The sequence below is a fragment of the Centruroides sculpturatus genome, unplaced genomic scaffold (assembly GCF_000671375.1).
Source record: "Centruroides sculpturatus isolate CEXI.00-Female unplaced genomic scaffold, Cexi_2.0 scaffold417, whole genome shotgun sequence".
NCBI classification, from domain to species: domain Eukaryota; kingdom Metazoa; phylum Arthropoda; class Arachnida; order Scorpiones; family Buthidae; genus Centruroides; species Centruroides sculpturatus.
This window is the reverse complement of record NW_019384686.1, coordinates 429,487-453,064: the sequence shown is the minus strand read 5'-3', so window position 1 is coordinate 453,064 and position 23,578 is coordinate 429,487. Positions and strand designations below refer to the sequence as shown.

The 23,578-nt window shown below is 29.8% G+C and overlaps 2 protein-coding genes across 4 annotated transcripts in view; one reads left to right on the top strand and one right to left on the bottom strand.

Annotated features, from left to right (window-relative positions):
• Window positions 1–20,439, top strand: part of LOC111627061 — a 42,403-nt gene extending 21,964 nt beyond the window's left edge. The window contains exons 10-16 of the mRNA XM_023370609.1: window positions 2,550–2,708; window positions 2,782–3,072; window positions 4,990–5,310; window positions 5,900–5,990; window positions 16,771–16,843; window positions 16,947–17,123; window positions 17,198–20,439. Coding sequence (XP_023226377.1) covers window positions 2,550–2,708; window positions 2,782–3,072; window positions 4,990–5,310; window positions 5,900–5,990; window positions 16,771–16,843; window positions 16,947–17,123; window positions 17,198–18,664 — 2,579 coding nt within the window. The 3' untranslated portion in view covers window positions 18,665–20,439. The remainder of the gene's footprint in view (window positions 1–2,549; window positions 2,709–2,781; window positions 3,073–4,989; window positions 5,311–5,899; window positions 5,991–16,770; window positions 16,844–16,946; window positions 17,124–17,197) is intronic.
• Window positions 20,440–20,970: 531 nt separating this feature from the next.
• Window positions 20,971–23,578, bottom strand: part of LOC111627062 (pyrokinin-1 receptor-like) — a 105,670-nt gene continuing 103,062 nt past the window's right edge. The window contains exon 2 of one of the 3 annotated variants that reach the window (XM_023370610.1): window positions 20,971–21,705. In XM_023370610.1, the coding sequence (XP_023226378.1) occupies window positions 21,221–21,705 (485 nt within the window). In that variant the 3' untranslated portion in view covers window positions 20,971–21,220. The remainder of the gene's footprint in view (window positions 21,706–23,578) is intronic. The other 2 variants (XM_023370611.1, XR_002756971.1) reach the window with 2 other exon arrangements.

Genomic DNA, 23,578 nt, shown 5'->3' with positions numbered 1-23,578 from the left:
CACAGTTGAATATCTGTTATTTTATTAAAACATGTGATATAAAGTTTTTTAAATTATTATAAAATGGCAAAAAGCTTAATTTTGAGGGTAGGGATGAGTTTTATAAAAAAAATTGTAAATGCTAATAATGATTAAAATTGTCATTAAGTCTAACCCTTCTTGAGATATGACACACAACCCCCTTTATCTCCCCATTTTGTTGATCTTTAACCACCAAAATTTAACAGCATCAATCCCCTAATATCCCAAACCTCTCTGCAAAATTTCAGAAATTGTTGACAATAAGCATAGGAGTTATTGAGTTCTAAAGAGAGTGAACAAAATTGTTCTCCCCACACACACAGTAACATCTATACATACAGAAAAAAACTCTCAAATTTGTTTGCATTTCTCAACACTTCAAGGTCCAAAAACGTAAAAATCTGGGAAGTCATTTTTTTATCTGTTGCCATACTTTTCCTCTGTTATATATAACAGAGCTGGGAAAGTAAAAATATGAGTAGAATTGAATTAAGCAGATTAAGTAGTGTCAGATTAGCAAGAGTGCATTGTAAATGAAGTTGTGTTCTAATTAAATTGTCAAATTTTTTATTGTTATCTTGTTTTTTTAATTAAAATTTTATATTAGTTTATGTTGGGTTGGCAACACGGCAGCTGCACCCTCTAGAACTATAGTCAACAAGTGCAAATATATATAATAGTAATTTTATTTGGTGTTATTTTATGTACATACTTTTAATTTTCATTTTATACATGCATGCAATAGCTAAAATCTTTATTTACATATATTTATACAAAATAATTATGTTTTTGGAAAAAAAAAATCACAAATTATGCACCCTCTGTGGTTTTTAAAATTTTTATTGCACTCTTAGTAACAAAAAGGTTGCCAACTCCTGGTTTATATAATTTTCATTGTTGAAATACAGTTATTATAATTATAAACACAATGCTGTTCATCTTTGTTTTATTGACTAATTCTAAAACTTATTAAAATACTATTCACATAGATATTTATGCTTAATGAATAAATATCTATCTATGTAATTAACTAATGTTCTGACCCAATAAATTTGGCTTTTTCACAAGATCAAAAAAAAATAATTCAGGTTTGATTGATTTTATTAGGTAAATATTAAATATATAAAGTGTATATGTGAACCACCGGGAGGGGGTAGGTCTCCCGATCCGGCAACAGGTTGTTAAACCTTTTCACTGTCAGGATGGGTGGAAGGATTCTTTTTCCTGCAGTAACGAGCTTTAATGTTTCGGGTCGAGTGGCGGAGGGAGGAGTGCATCGGTGAGACGACAGGCGATATACGAGTAAACGAGGAGGCCAGATGTAACATAAAAAAATTTAACAATTTATTTAAAGCAAGTTTCGGGTAGTACAACGACTAGTTCGCATCTCTAAACTGCGGAGAGACCGAGAGAGAGCTTACAATAATTGGTTCCATACCTCTTGATCTGTTATCCACTGAGGAAAATTCTCCACTCTTTGATTTAGGAAAGTTCACTGTTTAAAAATTTAAATCTTTGATTTAGGAAAGTTTACTGTTTAAAAAGGACACTATTTTAAAGTTATCGTCTCCTGGCACCTGCTCTGGAACGACTCCCCCGAGAAGGGGAAGGAAGGGGTTTTTATAAGATCGACGTGGGAGAATGGTCACGTGATTGATTGTTGTGAGGTAAAAGGTACGCAGATGGGTCAGAGTTGTTCCCGGGACCATGCTAACTATCAACTTAGCAATTGGAATGTGGGATTAGTTTCGAAATGAACGGATGTTTATGTCGAACATAAAGGAAAAATTTTTTTCCCGTTAGGTTTCACTTTAAGTTAAAGGAAAATTTAATTACGTTTTTAGGCAAATACGGGACAATTAGTTGGCAAATAATCGGTACAAATTCCAGATCTCACATTCAAAAAAAAATAATTCAGGCTCTGTTGATTTTATTAGGTAAATATTAAATATATAAAGTGTATAATAAAATTTATATGTAAATGCTAAATTTTTTAATATGGAATATTAAGGAATATAATTCAAAAGTTACTGCAGATTACATGAATTCAGTTCTTTTGTGCATTAGAAGAACTAAGTAGAATAAAATATCTATTTAATAAAAATTAACCTTGGGAATTTAAAACAGCATTTCTGTATAAATACATTAATATATTATACTTATCTATTTATGTCATTACCCAAAATATAGTTAACAAAAAATAAACATGTATTTGGCTTTCATTTAATTATATATATAATAATAGTGTAACAGTATAGCAATTTATATATTGTTATAAAAATAAATAAATAATAATGTATCTGCTTTTGATTTTAAATTATGACATTTGAAATAAGAAAACTGTAGGATTTAATTTTATATTAGTATTTAATGCAAATGTTTATTTTTTAAATAAAATACATATTAACAAGTATAAATCACATATATAAAAAGGGATAAACCTATTTAAAATTTTTAATATTGAAAACTTTTTGTCATATTTGTATGTTTAGATTTTCTCATATTTTATTACTTTGTTTTTTGAATAGAATTTGTTAAAAGAATTCTTTTTAACAACACTCAAACAAATAGTTATATTGTTACTGGATTAAAGCCCTATACAGTCTATAGCATTGTCATAACAGCAATGATTGGTGAACGTGAAAGTAGTCAGAGTGATTATAAAACTGAGAGAACTAAAGCTGGAGGTAAGATAAATTATATTACTATTTGTTAATTTTTGTTAAGTAATTTAAAAATTTCAATTTTTTTTAATTTCAGCTCCTTCGGATTCTCCTCAGAATGTGACAATAACAAACATAACTGATACTTCTGTAGAATTAAGTTTTTATCCACCTAATATCAGCAATGGTATAATCACTAGTTATAATATTCTTATCACATCAGAGGATGGAAGCTCAAAACAAAAATCATTTTGGTTTCATAAGCACAGATTTTCTGCAGTTATTGATAAACTTGTTCCTTATACAAATTATACAATGGAAGTTAAAGCCTGTGTTGAACATGAATGTTCTCCTCCAAAAGTTGTTTATGTAATGACAGATATTGGTGGTAAGTATAAAATTCCAAGAAAAATTTCTAAAATATTTTTTGAAATTGTTATTAAGGTTTATAAGTTTTTTTAAATAGGTATATAGCATTAACAATTCTTTCCATGTAATTAATATCATATTTACTCAAATATAAGACACTCCATATTTTCTACACACCCATAAATGTTTTTTTTTTGTTTTTTGTTAAAAATAGGCAACTCAAGATAAATTTGTTCAGTGTTTATTACACAGTAAAGTAAGTTAGTAAAGTAAATAACACTCTTCTGTGTTAGGCTCTTGTGAATCAACACTTTATTTAATGCTTGCAATCATTGTCAGAAATGTGACATTTATTGAAAGAGTGCTGCAAAACTGAGCTGAGTTGACCTCTTGTTAATCTGTAATGATTTTACTAGACTAGCAAATATTTTAAGTGATGCAATGGAATTAGTGACATAAAAATAAGATTCATTGCACTAGAAGTTGCTAATTATGACTTATTACATCAAATTTAAGACCCATCTTGTTTTCAGAGATACTAAAACCTAAAGTGAAAAAAGTTCACCTTATATTGGAGTAAATATTGACAATTTTATATTGTCAAAATGAAAAGAATCTTCTGTTTTATTGTAAACATTAATTAAATAGTATATAATCATTTACATGCGACTTTATTCTGATTTTATATAAATTCTTTAAAAGACATTTATGAAATGCATGAATCCTGTTTAAGAATTGTTGATTCATGGGCTAGCACAGTTTTTATTTGATTTAATTAATAACAAAAACAATACAGCCTTTCCCCCTAGAAGTAATAAATTCAAGTTTTTAAGTACTTTTAGGAATACTTTACCCTCATCTTCAGGAATTGTTTTAAAAATAAATCAATACAGCTTTTGTAAGAGAAGTTACAATATAATCAACTATAATTATAAAAATTTTAACAATTACTTTGCCATTGCATAAGCTATTTTTATACAAATTAAAAAGTTAATATTAACAATTTTATAATTATACTAGAATTTGTCCTTTTCCTCCATATTCTCAAACCTTTTTTTAGACAGTTATGAGGTGTTATGAGTTTTGGTGACTTTATAAGCATAAATAATAATAATGTAACAGTATTTTAATTTGCAATAATTATCAAAATAAATTTTTATCACTAAAATCTTATAGGAAAAGTATTTTTACTATGAATCTAGAAATGTTTAATTTTTAGCTCCATTTTCTATAATGAAAATATTTTCAAGAATAAATATTCCACTTAAACAAAACTGATTTCAGATGCAAAATAAATGAATAATTGATCTACTTTACTGCATTAAAATATAAATTTTAATTTTTGAAATTTTTTAAAATTAAATACATTAGAATCACTAAGACATTTTGAAAAGCACCCTAATTGTCAAGAAATGAAATTTGTCTTCTCATGCTGTCAGCCTCAACATGTGGCTAACAACATGCAATCATTATCAGTCTTAATCATACTTTAAACATTAAACATAAATCATTTTTGTTATTGTTTGTTCATTTTATAAATTGTAGATTTGCTTCAATTATGTGCTGGTTGAATTACTATTAATAATTAAATGTTTAGAGTTTTATAGTATTATTAATTTTAATTATTATTTTAGCTTGTTTTTTAATGTCTGTGATTAAAACCAGAATTTCCACTAATTGTAGGTTTAGTTACTTACTCCAATTAACTATATTTTTCTGTATAAGCACAAAATGATACAAATTAATTTTTGTGCTTATACTGATGATACAATAAGTGAATTCTATTAAAACAACCTTAATGAACTGTAATAAAGATATTGTACTAGAATAATATTTTGCATGTTTCTTGTTTATTAATAATTTTAACTATATAGTTAGCATGCAAATATATTTTTAACTTGTATTAATTAAAATAAATTTTATATTTACTTTCTAGTTCCTGGTATCATGGAACCACCAATTCCTGCATTGTATAATGGTACTTTTGTTAAGTTATCTTGGACAGCTCCACAACACACTAATGGTCCAATAGATTTTTATAGTTTAAATATACAATGGGAAGAGAATGATGAACTTCAAAATCAGACTCTTACCATCTACGATTACACTCATTACAACATGAATGTTGATTGTCCATTTCGTGATAAAGATGTACTGTATTCATTCTCCATTCAGGCTGCAAATGTAAAAAATGGAAATGTTCTCTATGGAAATATGAGTGCTCCAACTCAGACAAAACTCTGCTATATTAGTGATGGTAATAAATTTATTAAAATTTTTATTATATTTATTAACTATTATGTCTAAAGTTCTTATATAACTTAAATGAAGTTTTTTAAAGAATCAATTGTTTAAGCCAAGAGTCTAGAAGGCACATTTTCCATTGAATAATTATTATTAAAATAAAACACATTTAGCAAGTTAACAATTATCTGAATTCATTTACCTACTAGTATTGCATATTTAATAAAATTTTTAACATTCAAACTTTATGTAATAGATAAGATTAGTAATATGAATTTAACTTGAAACATGTTTCCTAATTTAAATTACTACCCAAAGTGCCAATAAAGATAAATTTTATGAACATAAATTTAACATGTGTTAATTAGCTTTGTTTATAAAACTATTTGTATGTTTTATTAAGTATAAAACCTTTACAAATGTGCTTTTACAATATGAAATTATGCCAATATACTCTAAACAATTATTTCTTAAATTAAAAGTAACTTTTCAGACTATATGTTTATATTAGTTCTTTGTTCTAAATAATAATAAGCTTTTTAGAAATATGTTACAAAGCTATGAGTTGATTCTTCAATCTAATTTAATAATTTTTTTTTAAGGTGTTACTTGGTATATGCTTCTTGGCATAATTGTTGGTGGAACACTTGGCTTAGTTGTTTTGTTAGTTCTACTTTATGGATTTGCTAGATGGTAAGTTTATTTTTAATTAATTTTTAAAAGTGTCAGAAAGTAAAGATAATTTTATTCCAACAACTGATATCAATTATCATCTCAGTTTGAATAATGGCAAACATATTATTATTCAAAACTTTTTTGTATTAAAAGATTATATATTTATTGATTGAAGGGAAAGAATTTAGTAAATTTGATTTAAACTTTTAGTTTATAAATTTTTTTTTTCATTTGATTTCAGAAAATAATGAACAAAAATATTTCATTTATATTAGTCTTTTTAGCTGATACTATTGTCTAAACACATAATGGCAAAAACTATTAAAGTGTTATAACTTTTTGCCTAGTGAATCAGTTTAAAATACACAAAAATATGATGTTTCTTGAAAAAATAAAAAAAAATGTTTGCATAAATTTTGTAATTAATTTATATTAATTTTACAAAATTCATTTTGTTATTTTGATTCAAATTATATTTTCTGTAAAAAAACAAACACAAGATATATTTAATTTATACATATATTAAAAAATCATAATGTTTTCTATAATTTAAGTATAATGTAAATTTTAAGCAGAGTTGATAGATATACTACTCTCTCAGCTACATTAACCCTACTTTAGAATATATGAGATAGCCAATAGCTGGTGCTTGAGTTGATTTGCAGTAGGAAGATTTTTTTATTCATTTGGAACAGTAGGAAAAAAATGTAATTACAAATAATATCATGCATAAAGAAAAATTACCATATTTACTTGCTTATAAGACGAGGTTTTTATTCATTTATCACAGCTTCAAATTCCTAGGTCGTCCTATATGCACGAGTGAAAGATTCTTTGCATTTTTGCAAATAATTTTTGTGAACTGTGTATTCACATGCTTACCCTCTTGTATTTAAAAGCATAAGTATTTTATCTGGGTTGTTTGAATCGTTCTTGTATATTGTCAGGAGTAGATTAAATACCATAGTTACTTACATATAAGGGGCCGTCCATAAATTACGTAAGGGCGATTTTGGCCATTCTAGACCCCCCACCCACCCCTGCAAGAAACCGTAATATTTTCTTTGATCTCCCTCCCCTTCCATATCTTATGTAATATTTAGGCAAATTTTAACAAAAAAATTTTTTTTATGAAACNACTTTATTGTTCGCACAGGGGGCTACAGTTTGGGGGGATCGCCACCTCTTCATTCGGAGGGTAAATCTTACCATTCGGACTTTTACAGAGCTGTAGAGCATATTAATAGGAACAAAAAAGTCAAAGGAACCGTGCCTCATGGAAATTTGTAAAGAATGCCCACTAGGGGCGTCCCTGGCTGCTAGTTATTTATAAAAGACTTTAGGTGATCAAATTTAAAAATATAAAAATTTAATGAATTTGAATGAACAATTTCTATATTAATTACATCTTGGATTAGGTCAATAAAATATGATTTATTCCCCAGGTGCAGCATGTAGTTTAAAGCTTGTAAAATTCTGTATAATGGGTCAATACAACCAATGCTACTTTACACGGCCTGTAGCTGGGGTCATGTAACTAGTAAAAATTCAGTAGCAAGTAAAGTACTCTTCAAAGTCAGTTTGACATCAGAATTTCAAAGTGCTGCAGAACTGTTTCTACTAATGCCTCTGATACTAGCAGAGCTCCTTCTTTTGTACTATGTATTGTAAGAAAAGGTTCTAAACTACTACATCAGAACTACAAACATCAAGGCTCAACAACAGTCTCTACTTCTATCTACAGCTGTTCAAATGCTACCACATTGCAATTACCCTACTAAATGTGATCATTACCCTGTAAACAAGGTGATGATCACATTTAGTGTATACAGGGCACATTTGATATCATTGCTTCCTCCATGGATAATCATGCAGACATTAATATCTACACAGATGGGTCCAAAAGCTCCCTTCTTGTTGGTTCAAGTATCTGTATCTTCTTCCAAACTGATATATTTTGCCAAAAGGTACAGATGCTGACTACCAGGCTGTTCAGTGGGCCACTTTACTACCAAACAAAACTCTGTCTATCAACATTTACAGTGATTCTCAGTCTGTCCTAAAAGCTCTATTAAATCCCAATTGCAATAGCAATAAAATTGCATATATCCAGCACCATATTAAAAATCATGTAAGTAAGATAACTTCTATATTTGTTCCTGGCCATACTGGCATACTAGAAAATTAAAAAGCCTACTTTGAGGCTAAGTCAGCTGCAAAGGACACTGATTTGCACTACACTCATATCCCTCTCTCACGTAGCAGCCTTAAAAATTATAGACAACGCTATACAAAAGTGGAATCAATAAAAGTAGTTGAGCAGTAAAACTGGTAGAATAACAAGACTTTATTTTCCTAGTGTTGAATGCAGGATCTCATCACCACTTTGTCCAATTTATGATCAACATACACTTATTCTGAAATTAGAAATTGTTATGCTTGGTTTCAGGTGGCTATGTCCACTCGGTAAGCTTGTTCAGAAGCCACTGTTTTATGCTTTTTACAATTATGTTCAAAAAACATGGAAGAAAAGACTATTTATAATTTCCAATATCTACTTTTACATTTTAGTTTTCACTAAAAGCTGAAAACTAATTTTATGTTTACTTTGTATTATGTATTCTTAGTGTTATACTACGTTCGCACACAATCCACGACTCACTGCGATCTTGATTTACCTACAATCTGGACTGTGACTGTCTCTAGTTGAACGTCGTGCTGTTTGCACAGGCAGTCCGCTCGAGAAGAACCTGGCTATTACATGCGATTATAAAACTGACATAACTACGCGGTAAGTCACAAACACCAACAAACAAAATGGAAGTTTTGGTTAGAAATAAATACTTTTTCTTGCCATACATATAATAATAGACAGATGACATCGTCTCTCCAGATGTCTTTTTTATTTCTCTGTCGATAGCCCGACACGTGTTCTGCAGCCATCTTGTATTTTCTCACGCGTGTGTGATTGTGGGATCTCTCTTATAACTGGATATAGTTTCAAGAACTCTCTCCAGTCGATCGCGATTGAACCTCGTTTCAGTCGAGATTGAAACGGTCGAGAGCGTTTGCACCACGGAACAGGCTCCGACCTTAATCACAATCTAGATCGAAATGCTCGGTGCGAACGGGGTATTATACACCCATAGGAGTGGTGCACTTATTCTAATAAAAAAAAAAAGAGAGAGAGAGAGAAACCACCACACGGCCTTTTTCCCATGAAAAAACATGTAGAGAGCATGAGTCTGCTAGCGTTATTATTTTATCACGTCACACAAGAAAATCACACAACGAGCATTCTTAATAGAAATGGCCAAATTGAAACCAAATTCAAAACTTCACCACTCAACAAGATCAAAAAATAAGAATATTACGTAAGACGAGATCTATTACCCCCTACCCGAGTAAGAAATTGTAAGAAATCCTTGACCCCACCCACCCCAAAATACCTTATGTAATTTATGGACGGCCCCTAAGACTAAACTCTCACCTTGTCCCTATATGTGAGGTCAAGATCAAAATAAAGAAAATTCGATTTATTAATACAATACTAATTTTATTTTGTTTAATCAAAGTAAAATATAACATTATTACAGAACATTATATATAAAAAGCAAAGCTTTTGAATTGAATTCCAATTTGAAATTCCAAAATCACATGGGAGCTCGCTATAAGTTTTAATCCATTACCACGTGAAAACATGATTATTTGGAAATCAGAATTTGGAGAAACTCTGTGTAATTGACAGAGTGGATTTGACTGTTAAGAATTGACAAAAAAAGGTTTCTGATTGTCCAGCTTTACATGAACAAATTATGTTGTCGATTTTACAGGATTTTTCCTTAAAGTTTAAAATGCCAGTAAGTTTTTGCGAGACAATGTGTGCATTTACATTCATTTGATATTTTACTTGTGATTAAATGAAATAGAATTGTATTAATAAATCTAATTTTCTTTATTTTGATCTTGACTTCACATATAGGATGACGTGTGAGTTTAGTCTTATATGCAAGTAAATATGGTATTTAATTTTTGTAAAAACCAAATATAAGATAATAATTTGCAATTACAGGCGAGAATGTGGATAAATTAAATCGAAAATAACTTTAGTTTCAATTTAATTTATCCAGGTTTTAAATAGAGATCTGTTTAAAACTAGAACATTATGTAGCAATATAACAGTTTAATAAATAGGTAATGGAAAATAAAATAAGTAAATAAATTTGTATTTTTCTGTTTTATTACATAAGCTATGGTTTCCTAATTATATTGCATACAAATCCTCTGATACATTTAAATAGCCATAGAAATTTAATCCAAATAAAGACAATAAATTATTTTAAAAAGTAGTTTACCTTTAACACTACATAAAATAGGCTATACAGTTTTACTTGATTCATTACAGTAAGAAATAGTATTGTATGTTTGATATGAGAAATTACATTTCTTATGACACTCACATTGACTCTATATATTTTGGTAATTTATAAGATATTCTGCACTATCAAAAGTAGAATTTGAATGAAGATTTATTGGTGTCAGTAGGACATCAATAAATCTTCATTCAAATTCTGTCCTTTGATTATATAAGCCTATATAATCAAAGTCATATATATACAGGGTGATTATAATTAAAGTTCCACTTTGAAATGGCCATAAAATGAAAACTACTGGACAGAATGATCAAACTTGGTAATAGTATACAGGACGTCATGGGATTTCATTTCCTGTGAAAAAAAAAAGTTGAAAATCTTGCCACCAATGGAAAAATGGCACTGTCTGCAATATTGTTAAACAAAATAAGACATATTAGTCTTATTTTGTTTAACAATATTGCAGACAGTGCCATTATTCCATTGGTGGCAAGTTTTTCAACTTTTTTTTTCACAGGAAATGAAATCCCATGACGTCCTGTATACTATTACCAAGTTTGATCATTCTGTCCAGTAGTTTTCATTTTATGGCCATTTCAAAGTGGAACTTTAATTATAATCACCCTGTATATATGCCTATTTAATCAATGACTAAAAGAAAGACATGGAATCTAAAATATTAGTAACATATCATTGCTATCATTGTCAATATCTAATAAAGCTGTTTGAATTCTTGCCATCCTAATTTACCTATTCTGTTTGTCAACCTCTAATTGTCTCCAAGTCATTACCTGCCTGACAATATGACCCTAAATAGTTGGAACTTCCACTTTTACACTTTGTAACTCATCCTGAAGTCTAATTTCCTCTTTTTCCTTTAATAGCCTGTACCTGAAATCCAAGAACTGAATCTTTACCGACTTTTAATTCCCCCTCTTTAACTTGTTCCTAACTTTTTCTGGCTCAACTTTAAATCTCTCTCTGTCTCATTAATAAACACAATATCAATTGTGAACAACATATATCATAGCTCTTTTCTTGATAAACTCCAAAGTTACCCTAGATCCTAAATCTCCTTTTTTTGTAACACTTAAACAAAGTGTCAAGATAGGATAGATATATACATTTTCATAATTAAAATGTTTAAATTCTCATCAATCCCTATTTTTCCTGAATCAGCGTGTCAAAAGTTAGGATTCCCAAAGAACTCTCTCTTCTTATCTTTATTTTAAAATATTTTTGGGAATTTTCATTAAACACAAATTGTAAGCAAAAAACAAACAGTATAAGTAGTCCTTTAAAAAAGACGAAAGCAATATCTTCGTTAAAAAGAAGAAAATTTCATGTATTGAAAGAATTTCAAATGTTTACAGCTGATTATGCTCAAACTTAACTTACACAGCAAAGCAATTGCAGTATTAAAAGTGGCAGAAATATTTATTACACCACTTTCAGAGTATTACAGCTATTGGTAGCTGAGAGACCACTACAGTAGACCCCCCCCTATAACGCTTAGATACGTTCCACGCTAATCGAATTTTACGTTGTAGGAATGATTAAATACATGAGCCAATCGCAGCCCGATAGGTGGGAACTTTACGGACTAAGGCTGTTCGAAAGGTTTTCTTCTATAAAATTGACTAATTCCACTCAACATTTCCAAAACACGTATAATTTTTTGGGAATAATCTGTATAAACTATGCTATAAACAAAAAATTATAGGATTACTTACCGAGTGTGTACCGTTCGACTACGCTGTTGCTTAAAGCTGGTTTTCATCGCGGAACAGCACATGAAACGGCGGCCACGATTTCTAATAACGAATTTTTCGCAGAAAAATAACTTGTCCTTTGGAGACATCATTAATATAAATCATTTTTATGGCTGTTGAATAAGAAGTGTTTCTTTCACAAGAAATGTATAAAATTACTGCTGTATTAGACTTACGATACCTAATTTACATACTGTACAGACGATAATAAACTCAACTTACTAGCCTAAAATTTCCGTAGCGTAGCGCCACGCTAGATGGCGGAAATTATATATTTAATTATAATAAAGTTACAATAAGTTAATATATAATTATATATACAGTACCTAATTTATATATAATACTGTACAGACAATAGCAAACTCAATTTAGCCACTCCGTAGCATGGCGCAGGGCGGAGGAAAGTAGTTCGGCTGCTCATTCACTATTGGTCCAGATTCTATCAATCTTGTCGTGAAATGACGTTATAGGAGGTACTTTATACTAATGTTGCTACAATTTTTTCGCTACGTTATAGGAATTGTCGTTATAGGAACTCGCGTTATAGGAGGGGTCGACTGTATATCTATTGACTGTTATATGTTGCAGATATATGTAATTACAATACATTATTCCATTGTAATCTATTTTTTATGGTAATTCTTATATCAAAGATTTTTGTATCAGATACATATTCTGAATATTTTGAACTCTCACATCCAACAGTATGCAGTCATTGTTAATTTAATTTTAACTTTAAACATTTTAATGGAAATCATGAAATGAGATAATTAGTTCTGCTATTCATTATATTGAATCAAAATATAAATGAATTACCAACATACCTTAGTTTTCTTGGTCTGGTCTGATGTGTTGCTCCTGCTGGTCTGTGCAGGGATTCATTATCATCAGCACTTTCAGCATCTTACCAGATCAAATCATCCTCAAAACCATCCATAGAATTGGAAATCTGTGTTTTCTTAAACTCTCCTCAATTATTGTCAGTGAAATTAATTTTCAAGCCTTCATGATCCATTTGCACATCCTTTTCAAACTCAGCCATTGAATTTTACCACTATGTTCTGGTTGCCTCCAGCCATCCATTGAGTAAAAAATCTTCAAATTCTCTCAAAAGGTTTATTCATTGTTATGTTAAGTGGATGCAACTCTGAAGTTAAGCCACCAGAAATCACAGCCATATCCATTTGTTCATCTTGTAGTATTTTCTTCACTTCTTCATTTAGATGACCTCGGAAACTATCCAGTATAAAGAGTAACTTATGGCAAAGTAGGGCACCAGATATTCTTTGCCACACACACTGCACCCAATCTTTCATTAAATTTTTATCCAACCATCCCTTTTCTTGCACTTGGACTTGAATACTGGATGGACCCTTTAAAGCCTTTAGGCAGGTCTTTTGAAAATCACACACGATGGTAATTTTCATCCATTGGCAGTCATGGCTAACATTATTGTGCATCTTTGTGAGAAGCAAATATGCACAGTATCAAAACAACTGTTAAGCCAGTTGTTTTGATGATTGACTGATCAAGACATTTCTTTTTCCACAGTAGTATTTCTTGGCATATCAATAAACATGAGTGTGATTTGCATTCCCTATTTTGGAGAGCAAATACAATTGTCTCTTTTCATAGATTTATTATACAGAAGCAGGAAGAACAATCTGTTCTGTAAAATGTCAAAGCACTCTTTGGCACAATGTTATTCTGCTACTTAGAGAGATTTTTTTCTTCATAAATCTGCCAAACTATCCTCAATTAGCTTTAAACTCGAGGGAAAAAATATTTTGTCTGAGCAATATTGAAAGCTTATGGTTGCAGCATATCAAGTGTTACAGTACAGCCCATCATCATGCATTTTTTCAACATATTGTAACAGCTCTTTCTGAAGTTGTGGATACTTTCCAGTCTTTGGACCACAAAATGCCCTCAAATTGGACTTTGCATTGATTGGAGATTCTTTTGTTTACACTAGTAGCAAACAAGTGCTTTGCTGACATCGTATTTTCATTCTGTCTCTCAATTTCTGTTCTGTTTCACAAAGTAGGTTACTTTATACTGTGCAGTAAAACTTATCTCTCTTGCCATCTCACAAAGTTGCAGTTAACTCTAGTAGGTTCCTTAGTGTCATACCAAGTAAAGTACTATAAAGCATCACAATTATAAACTGCACTTATTCTCCATCCTCATAGCCACCAGCAAGTACAAAGATACTGTACATTAAGTCTACAGAAGGAAATGAGGATAAACAAAGCACCTATATACCATAGGATGAATCAGCCAACGAGAATTTTTATCTCCTACGCTAAACAGTTTAGTATGTATGAGAAGTCTTGCATTTTCTACATGAAAAATATTTGAATATTTTGTTTTCCCTAAAAACATTTCTTGAAAATACAAGTGTAAAAAATGTGAGGTATGAAAAATTTGTGTACACTCCCTACTTAGAAAACTTTGAGAACTTAAACTGTTCCTATCTCAATACACTTCTTTATGGGCATTGTTAGTTGCACAAAGCACATAAAGATGGTATTTGACTTCTTGCCATGTTTGCTGTAGCATAGCCTCATCAATGGTTGCTATTGCATCTGGTATCTTTTGCTTTAATTCACTAATATCCTGTATCTTTGTTTGATACATGATATTGTTAACATTCTGGATTTCTTTCTATGGGGCTATGTGATATGTGGTGAACGTGGTGGCCATGGAATTGGTCCATCCCTTCCAATCCAACAATCTGGAAATGTTTGATTGGGGACTGCATGTTCATGATTCCTTAATGTAGTGGGGCACCATCCTGCTGGAAAACAATGTTCACTGTTTTAAATTTTTTAAAGAACTGACCATGGCAAGAAGTCGAATAACATCTTGAACTTCATGCAACTAACGGTGCCCATAAGAGGTGTATTAAATAGTGGTTTTCAAAGTTTTTCTACCTCAAGTACAATAGAACATGTCTGATTAAGATGATATCTTATCAATTGCCTTTGCAATAAATTTAAGTTGTGAAGATACTTTATTGACACCCTGTATATCTATTTGACTGGCCCTTTGCAAGTCTCAGTTTGAGACCTCTGTTTAGACTCAAATGCAGCAAACAGTTTGACTATAAAGTTCATAAGTAGGTGAATACCTGCAAATCAAATCCTAGAAAATTTTTAGATGATTATCCTTAATCCAGCAGGGAGCTAACTACATTTATACTTGTTAAAACATGTTTTGGTCCTTAAATATTATAAAAATATTTTGTTTCAGCAAAATTTCAATATAAATGGTTTACTGTAATATAAATTCAATGAAAAAATTTAAATATAATAGTTAAATATGAAAAAGTATAAAAATAAAATTTTAAGTGATAATTCAATAATAATTTGAAAAAATTGTAGACCCATAAATTCCCACTGTCATCTGTCCACCTTCTCTGTTTCCTTAATCTCAAGAACTGAGTGAGATAGATGAAAGACAAGACCAGATATGGAAATCTTAGGGGTAGGTGGCCCCAATTCACGATATATGAACTTCCAATACAAACTTGTGTTATTTCAATTCAAAAATCCCCCTTAAAGGAGTTAGATAGATAACCAACATGACTTTGTTGTTAAAGGAAAAGAATGATGTACAGGGGCAAGCCACCTCAAATTAGAGGTGGATAGCATGTAATTAAAGAAATTAAAATTGAAGTCCGACATTTGACATCACAATAAATAATTGCTTATTTTATTTTCTTGGTTTGTTAGAAAATTTGTCAATTAGTTCACTTGAATTTAGAGAACTTAAAAGTTTATTTAATATATTAAAAATTGCTCCATTATTAAATCAATTTTCTGTGATAACACTGCTCAAAGAGTTTTTTCTTCTTCCCCCTAAATTAGATTTATTTTTGCCACTGGCATTTAAAATTAGTAGGCAGATATACATATATAAAATAAAATTTCAATATTTGGAAAAGTTTCACCATATTGGTTTCCTTTTAAATTTAAGTTACATGTATTATTTTTAATTCATTTGGTTTCAGTTTTAATTTCATGTTTTTGTTCTTGTAACTGAAGTTTTAAATTGTTAGTTTTTTGCTTCCAAATAAGAATTTCATTTCACTTTTTAATTACTCTGTAATGAGTGATTTTATATATTTAATTTCAAGATGATATAAATTTAAGTTATTAGCCAAATATCCAAATCTCTGACTATTTAATTATTATAAAGTCAAATAATAATTGTCTTCCTATGCATTTGAATGATCAATGACAATAAAAATGACAAAACTATATAAGGAAGTGAAAAATTTAATGTCTAGTGTTTTTAACACATTTATGAAAAAATAAATAATAATTATTTTACAAAATCATTATCGTTTTATGATTATTATTTGAAAAAAGTGTTAAATTTAAATGCTATGAAAAAAACAAGTTAACTTGAATCTTTCCCTGAACTAAGTGTTATCACTTAAGTTCTTTCTCTTTTTCTCACAAAAGGATTAAGTAATTCTACATGATGATAATTATTGTAATATAATATTAATTATACAATTTTTGCAAATATGTTATATATCTTTACATATAAAAAAACATTTATTTATATAATTTTAAAATATTCAAATAACTTTACTATTACTTACAATTTTATTTAATAAAATGCTTACCTAAAATTTTATAGGATGAAAAAGAAAGTTGATCGAATAAAAGAAATTAAAGTGCAGCTTCCACCTGGTTTAGATTCACCCCCTTGTGTAAGTTTATTATGTATATTATTAATTAAATATTTGAATAATTTAATGTCAAACTGTTATTGATAGTGATATATTTATGAAAATTTTTTCCCCTATATTATAGCATTCTCTTATTTCATATGAAAATTTTGAAAATGGCCTGATTAGAAAAGCTAGCGAATCTAACTTAAGCCCACAAACTTTATATGGACCTTTGAGTTCTTATGCTTCAGATGAAGGTGATCCAAAAGATCCTCCAGATTCAGATGCTTCTCAATTCAGTAATAATTCAACTGAAGAGGTAAATTACATTTTTGTAATAGTTAACATTTTAGTATTTGTTAAATTTAACAATAAATTATTTATGTATTTCAGTTATTGTATAAAAAGAATGGTCAAACAGAGCATGGTGGCGGCCATTCTAATGGAGAGAGCAATACTGGGAAAGGTCATGATAGCATTTCATCTTCGTTAACTAATCGAACTCAGTTATCATCTGATTCTGGAGCTGAAACAGATGTTCTGCCACCTCCTTCACCTGAAAGTGATAATGGGCAGGGTTTACCTCATTCATCACCTCAGCCACAAAACAAATCTATGCTACCCAAAGTAGATGAAGCTCATTCTTCCGACAGTAAAGATTCAGGATTGGAGAAAGAAGAAGGAGGAAATGAGAAAGAAAATAGTTCAAATCATTATTCAAGGTTTGTGTGCTATCTGGATAATCCTCAACATCCTTATAATCAAAGAAAGATTTTAGATAGATCATCTGGTAGTCAACAGCTTCCATACAGTAAATTTGGTGTTAATATGCCAGGTGTTTCTGGTTACATACCTCTTGCAAATAGTCTGGTATTTATGAGCAGATCATTAGCTAATAGTGAACCATCAGTTGTGGATGCAGAAAAAATTAAAGAAAAAGACCAAGAAATCACAACAGATGTAGCACCTCCTTATTCGAAATATGGTCTGGCTAGAAGCTTTGGTGAAGCATTAAATATGCCAGCCTCTGTTGACATTTGTACACTAAATAATGGGTATTCAAAATGTGGTGTTGCTTCCAATATTCCTTGTTTACAAAACACACATGATATTCCTACTAATCTACCTACTCCAGTAAGTGTACCAAATTCATCTTACCAGAAAGCTAATAAGTCAACAGAAAATATAAAATCTCTTCCATTATCATCATGGGTTCCTTGCCCAAAAAATAATGGTTATGTAACTGTTGATAAACTAACCAATCCTGGTAAAACTTTACCAACTCAACCAGTTGATGGAACTGCTTATTCTCGTCTTGGTACAAAGCCAGAAGTGGGAATTTCAACCTGCCAATCTAAAGGTTATGTAAGTATTCAAGATGCCAAAGATATGTTAAGTGGAAAAGAGAAATCAAATGGTAATGAATCAAAAGAGCATTTAGTGGGTATACCTGGATATTCAAAGTTTGATATTCAGTGTGACAGACTTGATAATTCTTCAAATATAGAAACCATGGATCCTATATTGACTGGAACAAAACCTAAGATTTATCCTAATAATGTTAGGCAAGATTATGTACCATATTGTGGATTTAACGATTCAGCTGATGATTACATGTATAATAAAAATCCCAATTTTGAAGATAAGGGACAGAATTTAAATAATTCTCTATTTCCAGTGGAAGAGGATAATGGAAACATTACACCAAATTTATCACTGGCAAAGTATTTAGCACAACCTAAACTATATGAACCTAAAAATGGGTATGTTCAAATAAATCCAGAAATATCTCCAGATTCAGTTAAGATTGTTCCCAGTGATTCCCATGTTCATTCTTCATTAACAGATACAGCAGTGTGACTTTGAAAACAGAGTATTCCTGTTTTAATCTCAATATATAAAGACTTCAATTCTGAAAGTCTTCAGTTTTCCTTACTAGTTGAAGGAGTAAATTGAATTCTGATCTGAAGCAAAATCTGATACAGATTTTAAGACAATTATAGTTGATTTTTGCAGAAATTATTTTATTAATTCATGTTCAGTGTGAACTATGAAACAAGAATGACTTTTGATTTTTTTTTTTTCATTGAGATAAAATATTAGAAATGAATAGTATTGTGTGGCCATGTGGTCTAGTCACTTATATTGCCAAACAAATTTAGAACTAGTTCATATTCATACAAGTGTAAAATTGATCCATCCAGTTTGTCATAAGTACCATCTCCAAAGCAGCATATATATTACATTGGACCAATTGTGAACGTGTAAACAATCATTTGAACGGTGCCTTTTACAATTCATTACACCAGAATCTTTAGATGGAGCTTCCATTTTAAGCAGTTAAATGTTTAAAGGAATTTGACAGAAAAATGATTGTACATTTGTTTGAAATACAATTTTGCCCATTGCATATCATGAAAGCAAAGTCATTAAAGAAAAATGATTTATATTTAATATTCATACTTTCTTAATGTTTGTTTTTGCTTCAAATAATTAGAAAGTGAAATTTTTGTAAGCTTCTGTAAAGTATCTCCAAAAGGATTACAAATATACGACACCAGAACTAGCGACGACAAGTGTAAAATGTATGTATGTGCGCATGTGTATAAATACATTAGATTGTTTATAAGCTCATCCATTATTCGCACTTCAGAATATAATGTTATGTATATAAATCATAGAACAGCTAACAATTAACAAATAGAACACAAAAAAAGCAGTGTTTATTTCTGTGGCAACTTACATTACAAATGATAATATGTAATGTCATTCTTTAAGCTGTTATAATGTTGATGTTATATTAAGATTTCCTTTATTAAGTGCCATTTTACATTTCTTTGTTTTAAACTCCCTGTGGCAGGGACTTTTTGTCATCTCGCTTCCATCATCCATGATTATAAATGGATAAAATATTTAATAAAAACTAGTTGTCAGCTATTATTGTAACATTATGTAGCTGTTTTCCTGTTTTAATTTTTTAAAGCAGTATATAGGCATACATATGGTCTCACTAAACTATGTCTAGTATACTATTTAATATAAGCTCACATTAGTTCTTGAACTTCCTATGTAAAAATCATGAAAGAAATAAATTCTTGGATCAGAGAAACTAAATATTATTATATTACATACATTAATAGTGAAGTGGTGCAATAAATGCTCATTGAAATTCATTGTATAGAAATTTGGCAAAGATTAATTTCTTAAAAGTAATCATAGTTCCAAGTCAAATGTTAATCCTAAAATACATGTTTGTGTTGATGAATCTCAAGCAAGAGTGTGTTTATAAAATCTTATATACATTAACGTGGAAAAAAGAATTATACGAGTTTAAAATTCGGTTTACTTCACCTTTTTCTTTTGTTTCTCGCCAAAATTTATTTCTTAAAAGTGGCAGTTTTGTTTTTATATTTATATATTATATGTAAAATAGAAACGATAAAAGCTGTTATTCAAAATGTTATTTCTTTTTAGTAAAGGCTGGTTTCCACATTAACAGAAAAGGGAAAAGTAAAAATAACTAGATTCCATTTCCATTTTCTGTTTTGTTCTTCCACAATACTAGAACAGAACTAGCAGAATTAAGTCGATTGTAGTGGCATGTTCTCTCCAATTACAGTTGACAACTTTATAATAAAATAGACTAACAATAGGAAGTATTCTTTTCTTTATAACCTAAAAACAATTCTAATTTTTCTCTTAGTCTCTCTTTTTTCAAATAGTCTGTACTCCCTTAGATATAATACTTAAAACGTCATAACCATTGTTTTATTAGTGATTAAAACACTGGATAGGGAAGCGAGGTCGTCATTTTTCCATGTTTCATTTTCTGGTAATGTGGAAACCATAAGTCTTCTTTTCTTATGAATAAAATGAATTACAATGTTATAAAAGCAGTACAAATGTTTCAGGTAAGAAATATTTTAAAAAGATTTTATTGTTGCCACTGTATTCAATGATTTTAAATGTATGATTGTTTTCAATTATATTAAACCGTGAAAAAATAAATAAAAAATAGCTTGTGTTTTTATAATGTGGAGTTGTCTTGTTTGTTGAATTTTTGAACATTCTTAGAAACCATATAATATACTCTTAAACCATATAATAAATAAATTTAAGGTAATATATAATTTTCAAAATTTTTAAGAAGAAAAAATGCTTTACAATATTAGCAAAATAAAGACTTACAACAACAACAAAAATTTTATTTTCACAGGCACAAAACAAATATACATAAATAGCTGCTCCAAGACATCTTCAAATTTCATAATGATTAATGTTTAATGTTCTCAGGGAAGGAGAAAAATCTCTAAGATAGATGTTATTCATTTTCTGCTTTATATTTTGAATGCAAAATAAAGATTTTTTAAAGTACAAGAGAATGAATAAAAAAAAAAGTCACACCGATGACAAAAATCAGCTGCAAGAATGATTTGTTTTCTCGGAAGAGTCACTATATTTCTTGTTTTCTAAGGTCGAAACGTTATTTGTTGTCATGGAGAATTTAATTTTAGCAGAATTATTTGAATCTGCAGGACATTGTAACGTTCTTTCCATTCTTATTCTTGGAGAATCGCACGTCGACGACATTTCTGATGGTTCGTATCCTGTCGTACGAACCGTGCTTTGATATCTAAAGCTGTAAGAAGTGTCTCTTCTTGGTACGTGCCTACCACAACATCGAGCTAACGTGTCTTTGAAAGCTTGACGAAATTTAACTGAAAGTATGCTGTAGAGAATTGGATTTATTGTCGCACTTACGTAATAGGTGACTCCAGAGATATAGGTTAGAACCATGTACACAATTTCATCGGTTGGAGTTGGATTTTTTACGTATATGGCCATTAATCTCTGAGCGTGAAACGGAGCCCAACATATAAAGAATGCAACTACTACAGCCACTGTAAATAAATTAAATAAAAATTATTGTTTCGTAACAACAACAATATATTAACAAAAAAAAAACAAGTTAAGATATGTTTTTATGAAAATGGTGTGATATTGATTGGCTTAATTCATTTAATTCCCTGCGCAATATTTATGTGCTCGTAAAAAATTAACCCATATATTTTATGTTTGGTTAAATATTTTGTGATTGTTTCATAAAAAAAATATTTTTTAAAATACTTATTATATTTAGAACTTTATGCTATAAGACGTGAAGACGATATATGAATAGTAAAATCATGGAAATACTAAATTTTTGTATACAAAAAACTAATGTAATGTGCCAATATTTCATGCCTTTACGAAAGCATTAAATACTGCATACACTAGAAATTAGTGTTTTTCAACCTGTGGGTCGCGACCCCCAGGGGGATCGCAAAGCCTTACACGGGGGGGTCGCGGGTGAAAGAAAAAGACAAGTGTTTGTATGTCCTACACTACAATAAACACTAGAATTTTAGTGAGAAGACAGTGCCTGTTTATTTTACAGTACAATTGGTTTTTCAATCGATATTTAAAAGAAAGAAAATTAAATACGTAGTTTTTAAAATCATTGATATAGTTTTAATATGGCCCTGGGGGTCGCCAGAATTTTTTAACTTGTAAAAGGGTAGCGTATTCAAAAAAGTTGAAAAACACTGCACTAGATCAATGGTTCCCAATTAGTGATACGCGTACTCCTGGGGGTACGCGTACCACTAATTGCAATCTAAAATCGGTCGATTTAAAATTTAAATGCATGAGATGAAGCAATAAAAAAAATAATGGGTGGACCTTCAAAAATTCGGCAATTTACAACACGATGTCGAATGCACAAATTTGTTTATTTATACGGTTTAGACGTGAAAATTTAACAGACAATTACCCCTTCGAATTTATAATATTAGTATGGATTAATATGAATTTCTGCTATAAGGGGGTACGCGAGTTTGAACTCTTTCTTGAAGTGGTACGCAGGCAAAAAGTAATTGGGGACCACTGCACTAGGTAAATATATCATGTGATAATGGTACAGTACTTGCATTATCTTCTATGGTATAATAATACCTTAGAGTTATAGCTGAGATTTTATTTCCATGACATCATGTAGAAGTCAATTTTAAAAAGTTTTATAGGGGCGTCTCCCTTTATAAAAATTATAAATATAATGTTTTATTACTTTGTTTTATATTTTCTGAACTAAATTTAAAAACATTTTTTAAATAGAAATTAAATATCTGCATTTCTAATAATACCAAGTGAACATTTTAAAATATATTTTTAAAAAATCGTTTCGGTTGTCTCCTGTTCGTCGCCACAATTTCTCCACAATGACCTTTATTTTTTTTTCTTTTTTATTATTTTTTTTTATCGACGAGTATTTTTAGATTGTATATTGAACGATCAACAGTCAGACATGTTTTGTCAACTTTATAGAAAATCTGATTTTGGAAGAGTGATTTTCTCGGTTATCTATCAATTGTGTGCGAAACGAAAACGAAATGACGCATTCTGTCCGGAAGTAAATATTGAATTTATTGCAATTCTAACCAACTTCATTACAACAATAAAGCTTTTATCTCTTACACCCCAAGCAAAATTAATTAATGGAATTAAAATTTCACACTTATCTGGTTATATATTAATAAAAATTCCTTATCTTTTCCACATATTGCGAGCGAGAGGATAGAGATTAAATATATTAATTTCGTATCTTTTATCAATAAAAATAAACAGAAAAAAGAAAAAATTGATTTTTTTTACTTCTAAAAATTGTAACTTGATACATTGAATATATAATGTAAAATAGCAGCAAAAAAATAAGGTGCAGCGATGAGTTGCGTAACT